At 44.0% G+C, this 23423-nt stretch overlaps 1 protein-coding gene across 1 annotated transcript in view; it reads left to right on the plus strand.

The window, feature by feature from the left end:
* The window catches only part of MYO1E (myosin IE), a 121576-nt gene that overhangs the window by 54978 nt on the left and 43175 nt on the right, over positions 1–23423 (plus strand). The window contains exons 5-8 of the mRNA XM_066635015.1: positions 9559–9646; positions 15058–15147; positions 16331–16462; positions 17871–18005. Coding sequence (XP_066491112.1) covers positions 9559–9646; positions 15058–15147; positions 16331–16462; positions 17871–18005 — 445 coding nt within the window. The remainder of the gene's footprint in view (positions 1–9558; positions 9647–15057; positions 15148–16330; positions 16463–17870; positions 18006–23423) is intronic.

Genomic DNA, 23423 nt, shown 5'->3' on the forward strand with positions numbered 1-23423 from the left:
GGGAAAAAAGAATTAATTTACACCTAAAATTTGAATAAATTTACATAAATGATTATATTAGAGATGGAACATATAAATGAATGAAGCTCTTGCAATAGCTCAATACCTATAAAAGGCCTTGCACAAAGCAAGGCTGGCCTTTCCTTTGCTGCCGCTGCTGCATCACAGACATGAAACAGCGAGCAGTGGAGGGAGCCCTTGTCCCACAGCTCACGTGAGAGGGCCCTCACACTGAGAGTAGTTGCATTGGGCCAGCATGGGCTCCAGCAAGTCTCCAGAGGGCCAGTGACTCATTGAAGACTGGAGGCTCCCTGCAGGCTGGATTGGTAGTCCCCGAGGGCTGCAAGTGGCCCCCGGGCCAGGTTTTAGGCACCCCTGGTTTAGAAGAATACAAGGTACAGTGTATACAAAAGCAAATTCTCATAAGAACCTGAAACTTGAACTTTTGTCTTACTTGGTTTCAAAGGGCATTTTTGCATGTGCGTGTGCCTGCGGTGCACTGCACCTCCTCCTGTCTCCAGGGAGCCTGACTAAATTGCAGGGCCACTATGTTGACTTTGGAAATTGCCATCTCACTGGATGCTGAGTATGCTTTAGTCAATTAAAGGACACCTTGCAGGGTGTGGGGAAATTAGGAAGAACCCTTTCAAGCAACAGTAATACTTAGAGCCCAATCCTATCCAACTTCCATGCTTATGGGGTGTGTGCTGCATCCTTCAGTGTGGGAGGCAGTCCTGGAGAGCTCCTCAAGGTAAAGGAATGTTTGTTCCCTTACCTGGGGGCTGTATTGCAGCTGTATCAGTGCTGGAAAGTTTATTAGGATTGTGCTGTTAACATGTTCAAGCACTGTCAGGGCCAGCCAAAAACCTCCCAGCACCTGAGACAGTGCTACCCCTCCTAAATCCCAGCTGCTAGCTCTGTTGTTGTTTTTTGGGGGTGGGGGGGGAGGCAGCATTGTCTCAGGTGCTGAGCTGCTATCTGCTGCCACTACTCCTCCTTTTGCTTTCTGGATTTCAAAAGAAAGAGGGGAACAGGAACAGATGAGGAAGTCTGGAGGAGACTTGGAAAGGGAATTGGACAAGTTTGTGGAGGATAATCCTATTAATAGCTGCTCGTCTTCAGTAGCTACTAGCCATGATACAAGGTGCCTCTGAATACTAATTGCAGGTGAGAGTTGGTGGAAGAGGGCTTTCATTTTCTGCTTATGGGCTTCCCTGAGACAGCTAGTGGATCACTGTAGGAAACAAGATGCTGGCCTAGATGGACCTTTTGACATGAACTAGCAGAGCTTTTCTTATACTCTTAGGAAAGTGGTAGGTTAAAGTGTAGAAGTTCTAGCTTGCCACTCTCTTCTGCTCTATTACTCTCTTCCTTTTCAGGCTTGGGGATCTGGGGGAAGAGTGGCAGAGACACATAGGCGGCTGGTGGGTTGCCTCCCTTACCTGAGGCAATGGTCTTAGTCAGCCTTGTATGTGGGCCGACCCTGAGAAATGCTCATACATTGTCTTGTTGTCTAGTCTTTACAACAACCCTATGAGGTACCAGGGTCAGTATTATAATCCCCCTAGGGGTGGGTGGGTAAGAGAAAGTGGCTTTCCTGCAGCTGCCTTCTGAGTTTATGTTGGAAATGAGATTTGAAATGAGAACATCTTTATTTGTAGTTTGTTCTACTTGCCACTTTGCTCTGAAGCAAGCTAGGCGTTGAAAGTCAGCTTTGTAAACAAGTTGTACACTGTTGCCATGAGACAAAGCAATTCACCTTGCTAGGAGAACTTTGCACTGAAAAAAACACCCAATTGCCTGTTGTGTGGTTATAGTCTGAAGCTTGAATGAGGATGTTAATCACTTATTTCAGTTTTTAATATCGCATAGGAGTGTGGCTGATTCCTTGTTTCAAAGGTTGAAGAACCTTCCCCTTCCTTTTTCTTGGGGAACTATCCATCTATTCTTCAGTATTTTCCTATCTTGCTTATTGTGTGAGCTTTCTGATAGATAGCCCCAAAATGCACTAGTTAGATTCACTACATCTTCCCACCAGTACACAGAATTCTTCCTGCAAATGTATACATCCAGGATTCTGTGACATGTGCAAAAAATCCAAATCCTTAAACAATGTAAACCAAATTCCACTATCAAAAATTTGTGCAAATCAAGTTAACAATTGGGGGTGGGGGGTCAGAATGGTATGTGGATCATTGATCAGAAGCCTGGCCCTTGTTTCTGAGATTTCACTAGATATTGCCCCCTGTGGTTTCTTATTCAAACTTGTTGCTACAGGCATGAGGACTAGAAACTTGCTTGGAAAAAAGTTATTAATGTTGGGCTAAGAATTTGCATATGGTATTTTTGAGAGAGAGAGAGAGAGAGAGCACTACCTGTATATATTCTCCCCACTTTTTCAGCTCATGGTGGACCAATCTTATGCTTGTTTATAGGGTGGGGGCTAAAGGCTGCCAAGCTGGCCACAAAGCACACATGAACCTGTTACGAACCAAATCGGATCCTTGTATTGGAGATATGGCAGCTAGGACCAGAGCAATGGGAAATGTGTTGTAAGAGTGGCAGAGGCTTGTCATAGCTGTAGGTAGCCTTGCTTAACGAACATGGCTATGCAGCTGAATGCTGCTAGTTTCTGTGCTGTCCTAAATAGTTAACCCCCCCAAGCACCATGATGCAGCAGGTATGGTTAAAATGAATGGAGATTGTATATCTTCCACATAAATGTTATGCAACAGCAGTACATGTTGGATTTGAGGCTTTTAAATGCAACCTGCAGCAGCGAAAATCCTGTTGCCTCAAATGCACTTTTTAAAAAAAATTTTCATTATTTTCCAAAATAAAAACAAACACAAACACATAACAGAGATTCAATACACAATACACAACACACACACACACACACACACACACACACACACACACACACACAAGACAGAAACACACTGTTGGAGGTACAAGCAATCATATCAGTATATCAATCAATACATATCTTCTAATCTTGTTCCTCTTCTAGTTTAGCCTTTTAATATCATTTATCTATCATATCATATCCTGTATAATATATCATGTATACAATTTATTCATCTAAATGCCCTATTTCATACATCTACATTTTCAACCAAGCATAAAATGGTCTCCATTGCTCTATCTGTGTCGGTTTGCGCTATTGATCCAAAATCTCTGTAAGCCTATCCATTTCCGCCACATTCATTATTTTCTCTATTAATTCATCTTTCATTGGAATTTTAATATCTTTCCAGTATCTAACATATAAAATCCTTGCAGCAGTTAATATACGAGGGTCGCCCAGAAAGTAATGCACCACATCTTTTTTCTTCAACAATTATTTATTGAACACAATGAAACTTACACACAAGAAAGAATGATGTTTCTTCTACACTCCCTATTTTTCCACGTAATCTCCGTCCAGTTCTATGGCCTTCCTCCAGTGAGACACAAGGGCATGTATGCCCTGTCGGTACCACTCCTTGTTCTGGTCACGAAGCCATTTCTGCACTGTGCGAATCATCTCTTCGTCATCCTCAAAATGTCTTCCGCAAATTGCATCCTTTAATGGCCCAAACAAGTGGAAGTCTGAGGGAGCTAGGTCAGGGCTGTAGGGTGGATGGGGTAACACAGTCCAACCCTGTTTAGTGATGTGTTCCGAAGACCTCAAACTTGTGTGAGGCCGAGCATTATCATGTTGAATCAAACATTCACCTGGGTTGTTATGGTGCCAAAGTCGCTGGAAGCGCTTCTTGAGTTTGGTTAATGTCTTCACATAAGCTTCAGAATTAATGGTGCTGCCTCTTGGCATCACATCAATGAGTATGACACCCTCACAGTCCCAAAACACAGTGATCATGACCTTACTGGCGGAAGCAGTTGCTTTGAATTTTTTCTTCTGTGGAGATTGAGGATGATGCCATTCCATCGACTGTCGTTTTGTTTTGGGCTCAAAATGGTGAACCCAGGTTTCATCACCTGTCACAATCCTGGACAAGAACGCTTCCCCCTCATCTTCAAAACGTTTCAGCAACTCAGAAGAAATGTTTTTTCTGAGAGATTTGTGGTCCACCGTAAGACAGCACGGAACCCATCGTGCACACACTTTTGAGTAATCAAGAGCATGGATGATTGCATCCACACTTCCTTTGCTGATTGACAGCTTCAGCGCCAACTGCCTAGTCGTTATGCGTCCGTCCTCGCGAATGAGCACATCAGCAAGCTGCGTCTTGTCAGGTGTGACAGCCGTGGATGGCCGCCCCGAACACTGCAAATCTTGGAGCTCTGCCGAACCGCCTTCTAATGGCCTCACCCTCTGTGCCCAGCGACTAACCGTACTTCTGTCGACTGCAGATTCTCCATAAACTGTACACAAACGTTTGTGAATGTTCCCAACAGTTTCTTTCTCCGCAGTTAGAAATTCAATGACTACATGCTGCTTGTAACGTACATCACTTACAGACGCCATTTCGAAACACTGCTGCAGCTACGCTATCTGTCTGAAGAAACCAAAAATTTGTGTGCGCACTCCTGAAAATTCAAATAATGTATATCTAAAGTTTCGCATTCGTACCATTACTGTAGGCTGAGAAAAAAAATGTGGTGCATTACTTTCTGGGCGACCCTCGTAATAACTAAATACACTTCATTATCTATAATATCTAAGGTAATATTAAGCAAAATTAACTCTGGTTTCAGCAATATCATAAATCCAACGATCTCTTGTATTGGATTCCTTACCATTTTCCAATACACTTGCATTTTTTTTACATGTCCACCGCATATGATAAAACGTCCCTTCTACACATTTACACTTCCAACAATTTTTTGATATGTTCTGATTCATTTTTACCAGTTTTACTGGTGTCATGTACCATCTATAAAACATTTTATATACGTTTTCTTTAAAATTTGTTGCTCTAAGAAATTTTATATTATATTTCCAAATCGATTCCCATTGTTCTAATGTAATATTATGACCTATCCATATTTAACTTTTACAATTGAAGGAAGACTTTCTTTTGTTTTTGAGGTGAATTTAAGCCATTTATGTTGACAGAGTAAATACTCCTATTCACCTTCTCTTTTTGTCTTCTTCTTGTTGCTATCGGTGAGTGCCTCCTTGCCCCTCTAGTTTCTTCCTTTTCTGATTCCTCAGTTATCTCTGAATCATCTGATTTCTTTTCTTCCAGCTCCATTTCTACACTTTCTAGTTCTTCTCAATTCCTCTTCCTCATTTTCTTCATTTCTTGTCTCACCTTTGATCACTGTACTCAAAAAATTTTCTGCTTTCATTGTTGAATTTATATTATATCTCTGTGATATCGTCCTCCTTACTTCACTTGTCAAATCCTGTTCTTGTCCTTGCAATGTCTTTTTAACTCCACTAGATGTCCCCGATGTTCTATTCTTCTTATTCTGTTTTGATTTTATTGCTTAAGTTTGTTTCTATATCAACCACATTCCGTTCCAGGAGATAGTGAGAGGAATTCAAAACAATAAACCACATTTGGAAAACAAAGAAATGCAGATCTCCAGCCCTCTCCACAGGCACTCCAAGATCTCCACAGGAAAATGAAACTGAGCGTTCCAAAGCAGAGTTTATATTCCAAAATGATTAATTTGTAATCCAAGGAGTTTTAGATTTGTAAAGTTAGAGTTATGCTCTCATATTTCCATAACAAGCTCGGCAAATCTCCTCCAAAGCTTCTTCTCACACAAGCAAACAAGTGAATGGAGAAATCACCCCCCCTTTCCTCTTCCCAGAGGGGGAAAACCTGCCCCTCCTTCTTCCCTCTGGCAAAGGCTTAATCAGGCAGTCAATTAATCAATCAATGTCAGACGCACACAGCAGAACAACATTCACTTAGTTCTTCCAAAGTCCTTCCCTACTTGGGGCCTTCCTCACCAACACCGACATTGATGGCTGGGTTCCCTTGGAGAAAAAACAGCCCCTGACTGGACCCTTCTTCTCCAAAACCGTACACCATCTGTAGGATCGAATCTCTCCTGATCACAGAGCCTTGGATCTCATCAGACCCACAGTTTTTTGGCAGGAAATAGCATGCTTTCCCAAGAGCTTTCAAGAGCTCAGAAAAACACAGCCATTCAGTTGCCTCTGGCCCCACCCTCCTCGCCTCAAATGCACTTTTGATGTTTCATTTAATTTTAATAGTATTAATGTATAGCTTTTGTGATTTATTTAAGCATATAGTTGTCTAGCTTCTGTTCCTTCTATCTGACAGGCTGCAAAGCTGTCTGTACCTCTTCTGCCCCCAAATGGTTTGTGCCCTGTAAATGCCTAAGAATTTACCAGTGATGCAGGCACTTAAGAAGCGTAAGCACTTCATGTTATGAAGTTGTCCTATGTGGTTGTCTTATTTCCTCTGTACCACAATGCCTAAACATTTGGCACTACTGAGTGGCATTAGTGGCATCTTTGGTGACCTTTGAAGAGGAATGTCTCAGTAAGAAGGCATGTTTTATCTGTCCTTTATAATAAAAATGGGGTTGAGTATTCTGAGCCCAAAAGCTTACAATTCTGTAATTGGGCTAATTATGCAGGGCTCCATTGATAAAGCTTGCATGATTTCTTCTGCTTTCAGTAGTCAGGCTTTTGAACACCTTGGGGTTGACTTAAAAAAGATTGCTTCTTCTGCTAATTAATTTATCTCTTAGGATGGTAAACATGGTGTAAATTAGTGTTATTAAATAATAGTATTTGTAGAATTTTTTTTAACTGTTCAGATTGTTTCACATTTATTATTATTATTTCTTTCATATCACAACTGCCAGTTCTTTAGCTGTACTTGGCATTAATTACTAGTCGGGCCCCACCCAGGGGCCTAGGATGTCGTAATGTATTTATGTATAATGTGTGCTGAACCAAGCAGGCTTCACCATGCATATGATGATGATGATATACCACTTTACACAAAGTGGTATATCAAGTGGTTCTCATAAAAATATACATCCGTCAGTGGTTCTCTTAGTAATCCTCATAGCAACCCTGCAAAGTAGACCAATCTTATTATTCTGGTATTATAGATGGGAAATTGGGAGAAAAATAGTAACTTACTTAGGGCCAGACAGTGAATACAAGGCAAAAGTGAGGTTCGAAACCCAGGACTTTCTGACTCTTGGCTGCTACACTCCACCAGCTCTCAAAAGGAATGCTTTCTAGTCAGACCAATGAGTACTTAAAAATGCTGGAGAGAGCTTTTGAATTATGTGGTTTATATTGGGCATGCAGCCCAGTCCGTTGCTTATTTACTTGTGCGCCAGTGAGTTTCAGTGGGTCTTACTCCCAAGTAAGTGTGCATTGGATTTCAGCTTTGAGAGTTTAAAATAAAAATTAAATTTGTACCCTTAATTAACGTACAATTAACAATGTACCTTAATTCTCAATCAAGTTACCATCAGAGAATCTGGGATGCCTCTTCAAATTCTTTAATTACCTAATATCAGTAGGGAGGCCAAAACTAGGACTTATTTAAAATTGGGCCATACTATATCTTGTGAGCTTTTGCCAGTCTGTGGAAGAATGTTGAAGGTCCTTCCAATGGATTGAATTGAATGAGACTTGGGACTCTAACCGCCTTACATGTGGTTAGACTTACTCCCACAATAAGATTTTTTTTAAAATAGAAGGAGTATTCTATTTTGTTTTGGTAATCAGAATCTATAACAGGGTTCGCCCATCCATGAGGTTCCCTCTGGTAGCGGACGGATGGGGTTGCTTGCCTCTTCTTCTTCTCGTTCCCCTGCTCCTTAGATTGGAAAATGAAAAAGGGAGTGAAGAAGAGTGGGAAAAGCAGTGTGGAGGAAAGGGGAGTGGTTGGCTAGAGCTCCTCCATGCTTTCTCTTCTGCTGTGTTGCCCTCTTCATTTCTGAATCAGGAGAGTGGGAGAATGAGGAGTGATGGTGGCAGTGTTATTTGATATGCTACCTTAGGGTGACAGGAGGTCTTGGGGCCACCCTGCCTGTAAACTGTTCTAATAGATGTTTTAATCAGAAAGTATTCTTCGATGTACTTCCTTCTGCTTTAGAAGGTGATCAGAGCACAACAAAGAGGCTCTTAATGGGACAGTCACATCTCCCATAGCCTGCATCTGGAGTGTCTATTTACACAACAAAGACACTAGATTGCGCTGAATGTTCACTTAATGACCTAATCACGTAACCATGGGAACCAGAGAACTATCACAACTGTATTTACTCTGTCAACATCTAATGCTAGATCTTGTGCAAGTAGAGCTTCAGGCTTGTGCACAAATTTCTTGTTTGTTCACTAGCCATAGTTTATCATTGCACCCAAATGCAGCAAACCGTGGTTTGCTTTTTAACCAGGATCAAACTGTGGTATGATGTTGGATCTGAATGCAGCCTGTAACATTGAAGCCCTTTCTCTGTAGACTAGCAACAACGTATTCTTTATTGTTGGTTTCACCTCAGTATTTTAAAACTGTTTTTAAATCTTGATTATTATTTTTTCAAATAATAGAAACTGCAGAGCTGAAAACCAATCTTTTAAAACTTAGTCATTGTCATTGAGAGCCCATTGTCGGAGAACTCTTTCTCTCTGTTGTTGTTTTAAAAATCTGCAACACAGGTTGCAATATTTGTAACTGTATATGGAAACACTTAATAGGTATAAAAATAGAATTCCCTGAATTGGAATATATAATGTTTTGTGTTTCCTTAGTGGCAAGTCATTATACCTGCTTTACTTTCTAAATTTAAGATTCCTGTGTTTGGTGAGAGATCCTAAAGAGGGACAAAATTAGCAAAGAGAGTGCATTTTCTTTGTGTTTATTGGAAAAGTAATAGAAGAGGGAGGAGCCATGGGCTCATATTGCTCATACTCTAGAAGAATCCTTTTGCTGGAATGACCATGATTCTCTGGAGGTTGTTCATAGCTATTTAAACAGTGCCCAGGAGAAGTCAAGTCTACAAGGTCAAACCTCAGATCCAATTACTGCAGTTCATAAATATTGTATCGTCCTCCTCGCTTGGTTTATAAGCTTTGTACTGAGAAAATGATCAGGAATTCTGATCAATAAAGTACGCACACGCAGCTCTGTTCAGACATAATGTAAACCAACAGGAGCAGTGGTAGGCTCAAATGTTTCCTTCTCCCCGTCCGTTTGGAGATTCAAAACATCTATTTCTGTTTTGAAACAATCCATAGTATCATTTTGTCCTACTCCAGCAACCTATAGTTTGAACTGGGTTTCCAAACCATGGCTTGTGGGTAAAGCGTGGTATCTGATCCTGGTTTGTGGACAAACACTCTACCAACCATAGTGTACTGAATTCAGACAACATGATGGGTTGTTGCAAACCAGAAAATGAAGTTCCTTGTATAACAATTATAAATGAAGACTAAAACAAGAAAAAGAAATGCAAGTTTCTAATCTCTGCATGTAAGGGAGAGGGGGGTGTTTGAGCCTAAGGCTGCTCGTACATGTTGTGCTAGCCTGTGTGCTAGTTTGGGGCTGTGGCTTAGATGAATTCAAATATGTCTCCTTTTTTATCTCCCTCCACCCTTAGTGGTGAAAGTGGTGCTGGAAAGACAGTGGCAGCCAAGTACATCATGAGTTACATCTCTAAAATATCAGGAGGAGGCCCCAAAGTGCAGGTGAGTTGATCCTGGGTGAAAGGCTAAATCAGGAGAAATATTGTGTATGATCTTGGAACCGTTTTTGTACAATTAATTATTCTCCGATGATACCCACTTTCACTGACTTCTTGTGTGGCTTATTTGTGTGCTCAGCGAAGTAAACTGAATGTCAAGAAAGAGAGCTCCTGGTTGATTTGATGAACAAGGAAATGAAGGGGTGTGTGTGCGTGTGTCCCACAAATAACCTGGCTCAATAATACTGTCATTTTCTTAGGTGTACATCAAATGGGGATTTCTTTCTTCATTGCTTTCTGCTGCTTTTTTTCACATAGACATACTTAGTGGTTGCTGGTATCTACAGAAAGTGAGAGTGTGTTTTTCTCCCACTGAACCAGTCCCATTTACCTTCCCTTTGTTCTGTCATTCTAAGCTTCTCCTTGTTTCACCCCAGCCATGCCTATGAAAGCCTATGGCAGCTGTGAAAGCTTGAATGAACCTCCATATTCAGAGGCAGTATACTTCTAGATTCTGGGGGCGCACAAAAGGGAGGGCTGATACTTTTGTGCTTGATTTAGTGCATCCCGAGGTATTCAACAATGCTGTTGAGGACAGGATGTTGTACTGCGTAGAAACAACTGACTATTCAAGATCGCACACAGAGAAGTAGGCAGAGGTGAGATCTGAGTCCTAACGCCAATCTACTCCTTTGATCCTGCATTTGCTGTGTGACACAGCATTGCTTTTATAACAAGCGAACTAGTGGAGACAGTTGACATTCTGGACCACAGACGGAATACAGAGATGGAGCATCTTGCTTCCAGTTTGATTGACTTGTACTCAGATTATCAAACCTTGCACAGGTGCCCCTACCAAGAAATAAACCCACTTTTTTTTCTAACATGGATTTTATTTGCAACCAGCCAGCCGGCCAGCTCCCTCTCAGAGACCCAACCCAATTCTATGCGTTGACGCCAGTTCTTTGTCTCTGCCCCCTCCGCGTCTGAGCCCCCTTATCACCTAGAAACTTATCTATACATGATACAAGGCCAGGACAGAATATCTTTCAAGTGTCCCATCTTTAGACAATCCTTTGTGCAAAAAGCACAAAAGGAAAACTAAAAGTGCATCTCAACTATTTGGATGCGGTTGCTGTTCACATACAAACACATGTGTAGCAAAGTATTAAGTAATTAAGCATGAAGACATTCTAGAAAACAAATTTTGCAGAGGAGACACTGTGGCCAAGAGTCTCTAGTCTAGAGGGCTATCAAAGAGTGTATTGCCCTCACAACTCAGGCAAAGCACTGCACTCTGGGATGGCTAGGCGACTAAGGGGGCCTGTTGTAGATTGAGGAGCTTAGCAAAGGCAACCCTTCCAAAGTCTCCAGTGGGATTTATCTCACTTAGGATCCCTAGCCCTCGCTACTGTTTAAACCTGGCAGATCTGAACCTCAAAGCAGAATGGTGATGGCAGATCAAGAACCACCTGAGATTGGGTCATGGCCCAGATCTGGATTCACCAGTACCCAACCCGCAATGACCTATAACATTGGAAACTGCCTCATGGATGGGTTGATGAGTCAGAAATGTATTTTATTTATTTTTTATATCTTTTATACGACCCTTCCTCCTCCCCTTTTGTTCTCACAACAACCCTGTGAGGTAGGGGAGGTGAGAGCTAGTGACCAACCTGTGGTCATCCAGGAGGTTTCATGGCTGAGCGGGGATTTGAACCTGGATCTTCCAGGTCTAAGTCCAACTCCAAGGGCTGGCCTTAGAACCTGAGGGGCCCAATGCTAAACACTTTTGTGGGAGCCCCCACCCTTTGGGGCCTCCCTACTGAACAGAAAGAGCAGCAGTGGCAGTGGTGTCACTGCAAACTGCTTTTGGGGAGGGGTCGATTTCAAGCCAGTCAGACCCAGGAGCGGGCAGGAGGGCTGTCCAGCTTGCCTTGCGATGCCTTGACATGGAAGATTCCAAGCTTGAGCACTGGCTACAGAGCAAGGTGCCAGCTGCGACTGCCCCTCTTGCCACCCCAGTGCTGGGCCCCTCCAGGCGCAGTGCCCAAATTGGTCAAATTGCCCTAAGGCTGGCCTTGCCAACTCCCAAACCACAGTGAGCTAACTATGAAGTTCAGCTGGCTGGTTGTGCATGAAATCATCTGCTGATGGGCAGATATCTATTCTGAGGAACTAATAGCAACTTCCTTCTTCCAGTCAACTGCTTTTGTTACCCCTCAGCTCCCTGTAATTTTATTTGCCTTGCTGCATGCATGTTGATTATGTCCTTCCTGTTTTTGTCATGGGAGACAATAACAGTCTACATGGTTTAGTCTCTGTCAGTAGCCAAAGAAGGAATGAATGAGCAGAAATGTGCCCTGTGTTGTTTCTGGAACAGCTTTAATCATGTACTATAAATAACTTTCAGTTATTTTGGGGAAAGTTCTATCCCTTCCTGTTAAAGCCTGATTCAAAGTGAATTGTTGCCAAAAACAGGTGGTGAAATAGATACTGTGTGTGTGTGTGCGTGTGTGTGTGTGTGTGTGTGTGCGTGTGCGTGTGCGTGCGTGTGTGTTTTCCCGGAGCTCTTTGTTATAATTGCTATGTGCACATTCAAGGCAGGTGTCCTTCTGCCACTGGGGCTGACCTGCCCATGAAGCAGACTGAAGCAGTTGCCTCTGGCAACATATTGGCAAGAGGCACTCACTGTCCACCTCCATCCTCCTGTTTGTCCTCCACCTATTCTCTAGAATGATTCAGAAAGGGGAAATGACGAAGAGGAGGAAGTGTGGAGGATGGCCTAAAGTGTCACCAATGCTCTAGCCTAGGGGTGTCAAACATAAGGCCTGGGGACCAAATGTGGCCTGCAGAAGTTTTTTATCTGGCCCTTAGGCTCTCAGCTGCTGAGCAATACCAAGTTGTCACTGCTGAAAGGGCAGCCTGCATGATAATTAGGCTCTCCCTTATCTTGAAATATGATCAAGATTTGCAAACTTTTTCTTCTGTCATTTGCAGCTAATGAGTTCCTAAGTTCCTAATGGGTTCAAAAAGTCCTTATTTCTGGTTATGACCTGTTTAATGACATCACTTCCTGCCTAATGACATCACTTCCGTCTCTCAGCGGGCATCATGAATACTATTTGGCCCGCTGTGTGAAACAAGTTTGACACTCCTGCTCTAGCCTGTCACTTTTTGCTCATGAGGGCCAGCAGCTTCTGTGGAGGAGTCCTTGGGCACAGTGACTTTGTGTTCCTTCCCGACACACAAGTGTACGAGCTGCCCTGGTTCACCCAGAATGAAGGAAAACTCTTCTTCCAACTCTTTACTACAAAGGCCAGACCCCCTGCCCCCCCCCCCAAAAAAAGTGAAAAAGGTGCCGGCCCTATCCTTCTTCCTTTCTAAATTCATGATGGGCCATTTGGTCTGTCTAGCCCAGGGGTTGGCAACCTGCAGTTCTGGAGTCGCGTGCGGCTCTTTCAGCCGACTGCTGCGGCTCCCTCCAGAGTCCAAGCACTGCCGCGCTCCCCAGGAAGGGGCGCGCAGGAAGCTGCCGGTCCCCCAGCTGGGCAGGGAGAGCGCGCGACCCTGGAGACTCCCAGGAGCAAGGTGAGGCGCGCGCTGCCCACTTGGGGAGTTTGGCGCCAGTGGAGAGCCTCTCCCTGCAGGCAGCGGCGGCGGTGGGGGGCGCCTGGAGAGCCGGCTCGCTCCCTGCACAGCGGTACCAGGGTGTGCAGCCTGCGCTGCGAGGGGGTTACAGTGGATGAAGCTTACTCCCAGGAAAGGGTGCCTGGGATTGCAGCCTTGGAGCCTGCTCCTATGCGTGTCTACTCAGTTGTAAGCCCCGTTACAGTGGATGAGGCTTACTCCCAGGAAAGGGTGCCTGGGACTGCAGCCTTGGAGCCTGCTTAAGGCCAAGTGCAAGGACGGGTGAGTTGGAGCCTACGCCCGGCAGGTCTGTTCGCGAGTAGTCCCTGGGCTACTCCCAGGAAGGTGTGGAGGGCTGTAGCCTCAGCCCTCTCCTGTGCAGGCCTACGCACAAGTAAGCATGGGGCTTCCTCCCAGGAAGGTGTGGAGGGCTGCAGCCTCAGCCCCCTCCTATGCAGGTCTACTCACAAGTAGTCAGTGAGGCTTCCTCCCAGGAAAGTGTGGAGAGGACTGCAACCTGAGAGCTCCAACCAACTTGTCTGCGCAGAAGTCCTATTGTAGTCAATGGGGCTTACTCCCAGGATAGTGTGGAGAGGGTTGCAGCCTGAGTGAGGGAGAACAGGCCGGGCTGACGCTAGCCTGTGGCTGTCCCCCCACCTTCCGCCCCCAGCTCTGGCTTCTTCTTTTCCCCACCTCTGGAGTCTGTGTCCTTTTTTCCTTCCAGCAGGGTGCCTCTGGAAGGTGGAGGGAGTTCTTTAGTATCCATGTAAGATAAGCAGATGTCATAACCACCATAGAGGACCAGGCATCTGAAAACACAGGACAAGAATGAGTAACGCTCTTTACTCAGCGTGTGGTTGGTCTGTGGAACTCCTTGCCACAGGATGTGGTGATGGCGTCTGGCCTGGATGCCTTTAAAAGAGGATTGGACAAGTTTCTGGAGGAAAAATCCATTACGGGTTACAAGCCATGATGTGTATGTGCAACCTCCTGATTTTAGAAATGGGCTATGTCAGAATGCCAGATGCAGGGGAGGGCACCAGGATGCAGGTCTCTTGTTAACTGGTGTGCTCCCTGGGGCATTTGGTGGGCCGCTGTGAGATACAGGAAGCTGGACTAGATGGGCCTATGGCCTGATCCAGTGGGGCTGTTCTTATGTTCTTAAGAATGTATGACAAAACTAACTAAAAGCTACAAGAGGGGGCTACATTATAAAAATGGGACCTATAAGAGCATAACGGTAAAAAACAACAACTATATATGCAGTGTTATCTTCATTTTAGATGTCAAAAGGGTTTTGTGGCTCCCGACGTTTTCTTTTCTCCGGAAAACGGGTCCAAATGGCTTTTTGAGGGTTTAAGGTTGCCGACCCCTGGTCTAGGCCTCTTCTCTAACTCTCTTCTAAGGAATAGGTTGCATCTCTCTCTCCCTTAAGCAGATCCCTCTTTCCAGCTCTGCTCCCTGAGATACTTTGAGGCACTAGAACCTGCGACATATTTCCTCACTAACCATCTAATTCACTGATTTGCCCTCCCTTGGCCAGGGAGATTTGAACCCACAACTTCACAGTTGCGCAACTAGTGAGAATGTCAGGCCCCTAGCACTGAATTGCAGTATTTTTGGCTTTTAGCTTGCAGTTTGTAACTTGTGTGTGCTCCCTCTTTTCAAAGTGAGTATCATTGCTCTGAGAAGTCCACTGGGGCCCCAGCAAAGGAGGCTGGCAGGGCTGACCCATCAAAGCTTTTATAGAAGATTTTCAACATTTCATTTTAATTTTGGTTTCAGCATGTGAAGGACATCATCTTGCAGTCAAACCCACTCTTGGAGGCTTTTGGGAATGCCAAGACTGTTCGGAACAACAACTCCAGCAGATTTGTAAGTCCTTTCCAGGAACTGACAAAAGTGTTCAGTGTTTGCAGTAGGATGCTTGGGTCATTTTTGTAGATACTTCCTCTTTTGAGTGGGATGAATATGCAAATGCAGGAGGGGTAGAAAGGGGTATATGTGCGTATGAGGGAAATTTTCCCAATTTCTCTGTAATTTGGTATACTGTTCTTTTTTTCTTTGAAAGCCACAAATTTATCTCTTCCCGTCCCCCGCATCTACCAAGAAATAAAACAGCAGAACAGTGTGTGAACAATAGTATGATGTTCCCCTTCTTGCATTTTAGGAAGACACTCACAAAAGGGGCAGGGGAGAGAACAGGGGCCAGAAGGCTTGTTCTGATGCATGAAGGCAGGGCTAGCTCATCCATGAGGCTGACTGGGATGGCAACCCCAGGTGACAGATTGGCAGGAGGCACCCACCTCTCTTTGCTCGCCCCTGCCACTCCTCTTCCTCCTGCTCCCTGGATTGGAAAAGGAAGATAGGGGCATTGCGGAAGAAGGAGTGTGATGGAGAAGAGAGTCTTCTCCGCACTTCCTCTTCTGCTCCTTCCTCCCCTCTCCCTTTTCAGTTCTAGAGAGTGGGAAAGGAAGAGGGAGTGGTGGAGGTTGCATGGCACTAGGTAAGGGTGGGTGCTGGCATGGAAGCTGGTAGCAGGGGAGGGTAGCATTTGATGCAGTGCCTCAAGCACCAAGAGGTCTTGGGCCAGCCCTGTATAAGACCTACTTTAAGGCGTTGAAGGGGAGACTCACTTTTTCCTATCAGGGTACTATGGATGGTATGCTAGTGCCATTGTTGTCTGGAATGAATAGTCCCAGAAGGGTTTTTCTGTCTATTCTTTCTTTCCAACCAGGTTTTGCAGGTTCTACCTTGGTGCTTCAGAAACTTACAGAACCTGTTTGACTAGAGAAAGCAGTGATACAGAAAACAAAGAGTGTAGCCACCACAGAGCAATGGTACTGTCATACCACCTTCAACCCCAAACAGTTCTTTTTAATTTAAATCATTCATCCCCATCCCCAGCCCAACTCTTCACATGGAAAACTTTTGGAAGAAACCGTTCCCTCAACATCCAATTCTAACCCTTTAGGACAAAATGCCTGGAGCCAGTTGGCAAGGTTTAGCATTGTGGTTAAAATCCATTTTCTACTATCCACATCCTCTTCTTTTGCAGGGGAAATACTTTGAAATCCAGTTTAGCCCAGGTGGGGAACCGGATGGAGGCAAGATTTCCAACTTCCTGCTGGAGAAATCACGGGTGGTCATGAGGAATCCTGGGGAGAGGAGCTTCCACATTTTTTACCAGGTTTGTATGCCTCTGAGATTTTTATTTTGTTTTGTTTTTTAAAGTGTGCTATATGCCAATTTTTCAGAGATTTCTCACTGAAATGCTGGGTACAGCAATAATAGTTTGCATTTGAATAGCATGCCTTGAGCATACAAAATACTTTCCATGTATTATCTTGATGAAGTCCTTATGTCAACCCTGTAAGGTGAGGATGCATTTTTATCCCCAGATTGCTTACTGGGAAGCTAAGACAGAGGCAGAGTGACTTGCCTATGGCCACCTAGTGAGTTCATGGCTGAGATGAGACTCAGACCAAGTCCTGATTCACAGCTCAGCCTTTATGCAATATCAGCTTTCATGGGTGGGAACTGTACCTGTTTATTCTTACAGGACTTGTACAGGACATTAGGTTGATGCGCTTAACCTTGATTGACTATTGGAGAGGTTAACCTGGTTAGGGTAACTTTTTACTAGCATTAGTTGAACATATGCATCTCTTTTACAGAGTCAGACCATTGGTTTCCCCTAGGTCAGTGTTGTCTACATGACTGGCAGGGGCAATCTAGGGTTTCAGACAGCACCTCTTGCTAGCCCTAGCTGAAGGTGCTGCCAGGGGTTAAACCTGGTACCGTCTGCTTACAAAATGGATACTCTACCACTGAATGATAGCCCCTTCCTGCTGTAGAGTTTTCTGGGATAATGTATATTTTAGTTCTTACTCCTAGTAGCAGCCTGGCATTCTCTTAGGGCCCAATCTTATCCAGCATTCCAGTACTGATGCATCTGTTCCACAGGGTGTGTGCAGCATCCTGCAGTGTGTGTATGGGGATGGGAGTCATGAATGTGACTTGCAGGCAACGAGCCTGAATGTTAGAGTGAGACTAACTAAACATTAACAGAGAGCAGGAACTGTCTTGCTTCCTGTTACTGTTCTGTTAGTCTCTTCCCTTAGCATGCAGGCTGTTTGTCTGCATGTCGCATTCTGCGGTGAAGTAAAAATGTTCCTTGTTTAAGCAAGGAACACCAGTGCTTCTGGTGCTTCTCACAGAAATGAAGGTAATGGATGCAGTGCAGGCCTCCACCCCCCCCCCCCGATCCACAGGTAGGTGAAACTGCGGATACCGGATTTGCAGTTTATAGACACAATCAGAAAAAGGCTCCCTATCCCAAAAGGGCTTCACAATCTAAAAATACAAAGAGAGTTAGAACTTCTGTTTCAAGTTTTTAACCTGAGAGTTGCTGACCTCATCAAGGCAACCTAGTGAACTCAGTGGCTGAGCTGGGGGATGTGAGCCATGCACAGTGTCATGTTATCTCTCCCTTCACACATTGAAACCAAATTCCTTCTCCCTGCCCCATATTCACAGCATGTTTCTGATGGAGCAAAGCCAGGTAACAGCACTGCGTTTGCTTTTTCCTTCTGCAGCTGATTGAAGGTGCCTCCAGTGAGCAAAAGAGCAGCCTTGGCATCACCAGTATGGACTATTATCACTACTTGAGTCTCTCCAGCTCCTACAAAGTAGAGGACATTAATGACAAATCTGATTTTCAGGAAACTCTGGTAAGTGTCCCACCCATTCACACCACCATATAATTTCCACTTCAAATGAAGTAGAAAATTTTGTACTTGGTGGCAATTACAGTGTATGTGAGACTGAAAGACATGCTGGGTAAATGATTTCATATAAAACATCCTGGGACCAAAATAATTATGGGATATTGGCAGGTAGTAGGTGAGACCAAAGGGAGAGGGCAGGATCTTGGGGCTGACTGTAACAGTTGTCTTGGGCAGGAGATTGATTGGAGTCAACCACCTACATCCACCAACTTTCCCTCTCCTGCTCCCTGTTGTTTAGATGAGAAGAGAGGAATGAAGCAGGAGGAAGTATGGGTGAGGTAGCAGCTGGGATGCTGCTGGTTAGGACTTGCATTTGGTGCACGGCTTCAACTGCTGGGAGGCATTGAACTGGCACTCCACAGGGAATTTGGACCCAAGGTCCTTGGCTATTGAAAAGAAACCCCACTGTGGGCTGCTGGAAACTTTTTTTCAGACCTCTTTTAGTCTGAGTTTATCAGCTAGTGGTAGTAGCCAGTTGCTGTATTTGTTTACCCAAGAATGGAGTTCTTGGGGCCCACTTAGATGTGCAGTGAGAGTGAGGTAATAGAATCTTAAAGTGATAGAAGAGACTACTACTCCAGTTTGCAGGTGGGTGGTCACATTTTTAATGCTCTGTAAAAAGCAAACAAACAAAAAACCCTACTCCAAGCAAGAACTAGCTTATTGTGGTTCTAAACTAGTCTCCTCCCATCTGTGCTAGATTTTTTTTTTTCAGCAACATTTTTAAATATAGATGAATATCAGAAAATGGCACTTTGCCTTTGCAGTCTGAAGATGGTACAATGCATTTCACCACCCATGCTTCTACCATGGCATTCTGCTACTGGTGTAGATGAGATCTTGGGTAGCAGATTTGAGGTGGTGGTTGTCTACCAACCTCTCACTGAAAACTACTCACTATGTGTGAGTACTATGTGTGAAAACTACTCACTATGTGCTCTATGTGACTCACATGTTGCGCCTTCAGGGACCCCTTTTGACCTTGATGAGTGCCGACAAGCTCCCATGGAAGCCCTACATGTCTCTGAGGATTTGATTTATGCATGGCACTATTCAATACACCCTACATGAAGTAAGGCTGCACCCTTGGAAGCATCCAAATCTCTCCCATGAATACATATTGCAGAGAAGATCAGTGATAGTGGACAGACTTTTCAGGGAAGATTGCCTGTCTGCCAGTTCTGATCTGCTCATTCAAGAACTCCCAGGATTCTCTGGAATACAGTGTGAAAACATGTGCCTTATGGCACAAAAGGAACCTGAGAGTGATAGGAAACTGCAAGCAATATAAACCTGTTAAAAGGTAACAGAACCAACCAGTTTTCACCAGCATAATAAAAATGATGGGCCTTTATTGTGTGTATATATAGTTAATCAGTGGAGCTCTTCCTGGGAGGAACTGGCGGCTTTATTTAGTTTCTAGGACTAAGGGCCTACTTGTAAGTGACATGCAGTAAAAAAAGACTTAAAGCAATTTGTGCTTCAACTGTTTCTCCCTTCTGCTGTGAACTGGGATACTATGAACCTTGCTTGCTGTGAGGTCCTTGAGCCCCAGAAGACTGCCCTTGATCACAAATTTTGTCAGAAGCTGCAAGACCCCACACCTTTCAGAATCTGAGGCAGTGTGCCAAGTGCAGTGTCCTTCTCCTGCCACCACTGCTCTTCCTCTTCCTCTCTATATTCAAAAGGGAAGAGGGGAATAGACTAGAAGTGGGAGGAGAGGAGTGGTTTTTATGGCAGTAAAATTCCATAGATGAATTGTGTGAAGTAGAATGTCCTTTTATCTTGAATCTATTTCCCACTAATTTCCTTGACCTCAAATTCTAATATTATGACAGAGGAAGAAAAACTTTTCTCTGTTCTTTCCCTAATGTGGCTGCCTTGATCTTGATTATGCAAAGGTTAAACAAGATTTGAAAACAACAACAACAACAACAGTATTTATATACCGCTTTTCAACAAAAAGTTCACAAAGCGGTTTACAGAGAAAATCAAATATCTAATGGCTCCCTGTCCCAAAAGGGCTCACAATCTAAAAAGATGCAACACCAGCAGATAGCCACTAGAAAAGACACTGCTGGGGTGAGGTGGGCCAGTTGCTCTCCCCCTGCTAAATAAAAGAGGAGCACCCACTTGAAAAAGTGCCTCTTAACCAGTTAGCAGGAAAACCATCGGAAACAATGGTTTCAGATCCTGGTTAAATGGAAACCCCATTTATCCTTAATGTCTCCCTTGATGAACTGTAATTTAACTAGGAGAGCTCGCTGGCTGCTTGGAGGAAGCACCTTCTCCTGAGATTGACCCCTCACTTCTTAACCTTGGTTAAGAGAGCCAGTGTTACAATTTACAGTGGCTCCGTTCATTCTATTGCCCTAGATCAGCCATTTTCAACCATTTTGCCGTGGCACACTGGTGTGCTGCAAATGGTCCTCAGGTGTGCTTCACAAGTTTGAGGGAGGATCATTTGTTAATAGGGCCACTGGGGGGTGCAAGCTACTGCTGTCAGTGTGGTGTGACTTGTCAATTGTCAAAAAATGATGTGCCTTGACAATTTTAGTGCCTTGTTAGTTTGCTGTGAGATGAAAAAGGTTGAAAATCACTGCCCTAAATCTTCTAGGTGGAAGTCAGGCTTCTTTTGTGCATCCGTGATGAATCTTTATCTTTTGGCCATTGGGTTCACTGCAGTGGCTTTGTTAGTAATCTTGTCACACTCTCCCAAGATCCATTTGCTGTTTTGCCACTTTATGACCTAACTACAAATTATGGGGAGCAGAGTGGGGAGACATGTGGCTGCCACCAACCTGTATCTTTCTAGTAACATTTGGGAATAGAAACCTATGATGTGGCATAATTGTGTTCAGCATTTCTTCCATCTCTCCAGTTTATTGGTTGCTACTTGCAGGGGTTGGAGAAATGCCGAATGCAGTGACTTCATGTTCACACTTTTTTTTTTTAATGGTAGTGTAGGGAATGAAATGCTGGTTGCTGCTAGCCACAGCTGTAATGTGTCATTTGGAACCAGTCTGCATGTGATGTTGAGAGACCTTAGGATTTCCTATTGCTTTTTACAAGTTTAATAGAAATTGTAGCAGGAAATTCAGTTGGTAAAGGTGCTTGTTTCTGGTGAGTAAGATAAGGATTACAGCCTAAGCCTTCTGAACACGGTAATGCTGAGTAAAATAAATAATGCTGTTTTCAAGTATCTCTACCAATTGAATCTGCTGTGCTGAACAGGTGGGCAGAGCAATGTTAACCTGTCAGGCTGTCTTCCTGGTGCAAATGGCTTCTCTTCTCCCACCCAAAGCTGCTATGTGGCTTCTGAGGAGATAACCTACAGGTACTACTAGGAGCCCTTTGCATCAATTTACGGTCCAATCCCATCCCATTTTTCAGCACTGTGCCAACAGGGTGTGTGCTGCATTGTGAGGCGCGGGGGGGGGGGGTAGTCATGAAGACCTCCTCAAGATAAGGAAATGTTTGTTACCTTATCTTGGGGCTGCATTGTAGCTGCACTAGCACTGGATAGTTGGATAGGATTGGTTCCTGAGGTACCTATAAGTGTTGAACCAGACCAAACCTAGCCATTCATAATGGTATAGCAAACTATTTTCATACTTGTAAACCTGGAAAAGCCTTTGCAAAAGGAAGGAAGTTTTTTAAAAACAGAAAACTTGTTCTCTTTCCCTATAGTATAAACACCTCCCCTTGTCGCATGGGAGAGAACAGCTGGAGTGCATAACTTTAAACAGGAGTTTCTTGCTTCAGGGCTCCTGAGATTTATACCCTCTCCTCCTCGCTTATTGTGCTTTTTAAATGTTGCTTTAAAAAAGAGAGAGAGCAAGAAAGAGACATCTGGAAATTTGTTTTACAGATTGGAAAGCCTTTATTTAAATAAGTATTTGTGGTGCATGGAAGGGGAGTCGGGGCCATAGAAACAAGTGGGTTGCCCTGTGGGATTCTGGCTCCCACAGGAACATTCTAGACCAGTTTTGTGAAAATTCGGCTTTTGTTTATTAAAAAGAGTCTCTAGTTCATATGGAAAAAAGTACAGGAGTATACCCAATTTCTCCCTAACAGAGAACTGGTCCACCTTTTTCCGTATTCTGGCCTACACACACTCAGGCAGTGAACAGCATTTGTGTTTCAGTTTCACGGAAACATATATAATAATCAGCTTTCAAAATTACTTGTGTTACGGTTTTTGTGGTTTTGGGTTGGCTTACAATTTCTTTCCCTTTACCATCTCCCTTCCCACAATAAAACTTAGTGCTGTGGGCCTGGAAATACAGCAGGGTGTATGTGTGTGTCTGTCTGCTTTAAAGAAAAAAATGCCTGCTTATTTTTGTTTTTGTTTTTCATAAGTGATTTTATCACTTGTTGCTAAATATAGTACCTGAAGTGGGGCAGTAGGCAGAGAGACAGACTGAGAGCCGTGAAAATGAATGTACAGATTCAGAAGATCTATATAAATGCTAACTATTACTAGAATTACAAACAAGACTGGATTATTGCAGTTCCAGTCTTGTTTGTAATTCTAGTAATAGTTAGCATTTATATAGATCTTCTGAGTATTTAAAGCACTTCATATAAGTTCCCTGAAGTAGTATTGTGAGTATTAATGCAAAATACAACAGCATATTCATAAGGCTGAGAAAATTGTAGATTGCCTTAAGGTCACTTACAGCCCGATCCTACCTTGTTTCCGTCTTGATGCAGTGGTACCAGCATGGCTCACGTTGCATTCCATGAGGGAACTTAGCAGGCAGACAGTCTCCTTGGGGTAAGGCAGTGGTTTTCAGACTGGGGTGTCGGGACGCCCCAGCCTGAAGGCCCTGGCCTCGTTCCCCTTAAGGGGTGGGGGCAGGGAGGAGGCAGCGATGTGATCCCCAGGATTGTGCCGCTCAGGAGGGCTGCAGGGACTGGGATGAACTCACCATAAGAACAGCCCTGCTGGATCAGGCCATAGGCCCATCTAGTCCAGCTTCTTGTATCTCACAGCAGCCCACCAAATGCCCCAGGGAGCACACCAGATAACAAGAGACCTGCATCCTGGTGCTCTCCCTTGCATCTGACATAGCCCATTTCTAAAATCAGGAGGTTGCACATACACATCATGGCTTGTAACCCGTAATGGATTTTTCCTCCAGAAATTTGTCCAATCCCCTTTTAAAGGCATCCAGGCCAGACGCCATCACCACATCCTGTGGCAAGGAGTTCCACAGACCAACCACATGCTGAGTAAAGAAATATTTTCTTTTGTCTGTCCTAACTCTCCCAACACTCAATTTTAGTGGATGTCCCCTGGTTCTGGTGTTATGTGAGACTGTAAAGAGCATTTCTCTATCCACTCTATCCTTCCCA

Source organism: Tiliqua scincoides, chromosome 8, assembly GCF_035046505.1.
Source record: "Tiliqua scincoides isolate rTilSci1 chromosome 8, rTilSci1.hap2, whole genome shotgun sequence".
NCBI classification, from domain to species: Eukaryota; Metazoa; Chordata; class Lepidosauria; order Squamata; family Scincidae; genus Tiliqua; species Tiliqua scincoides.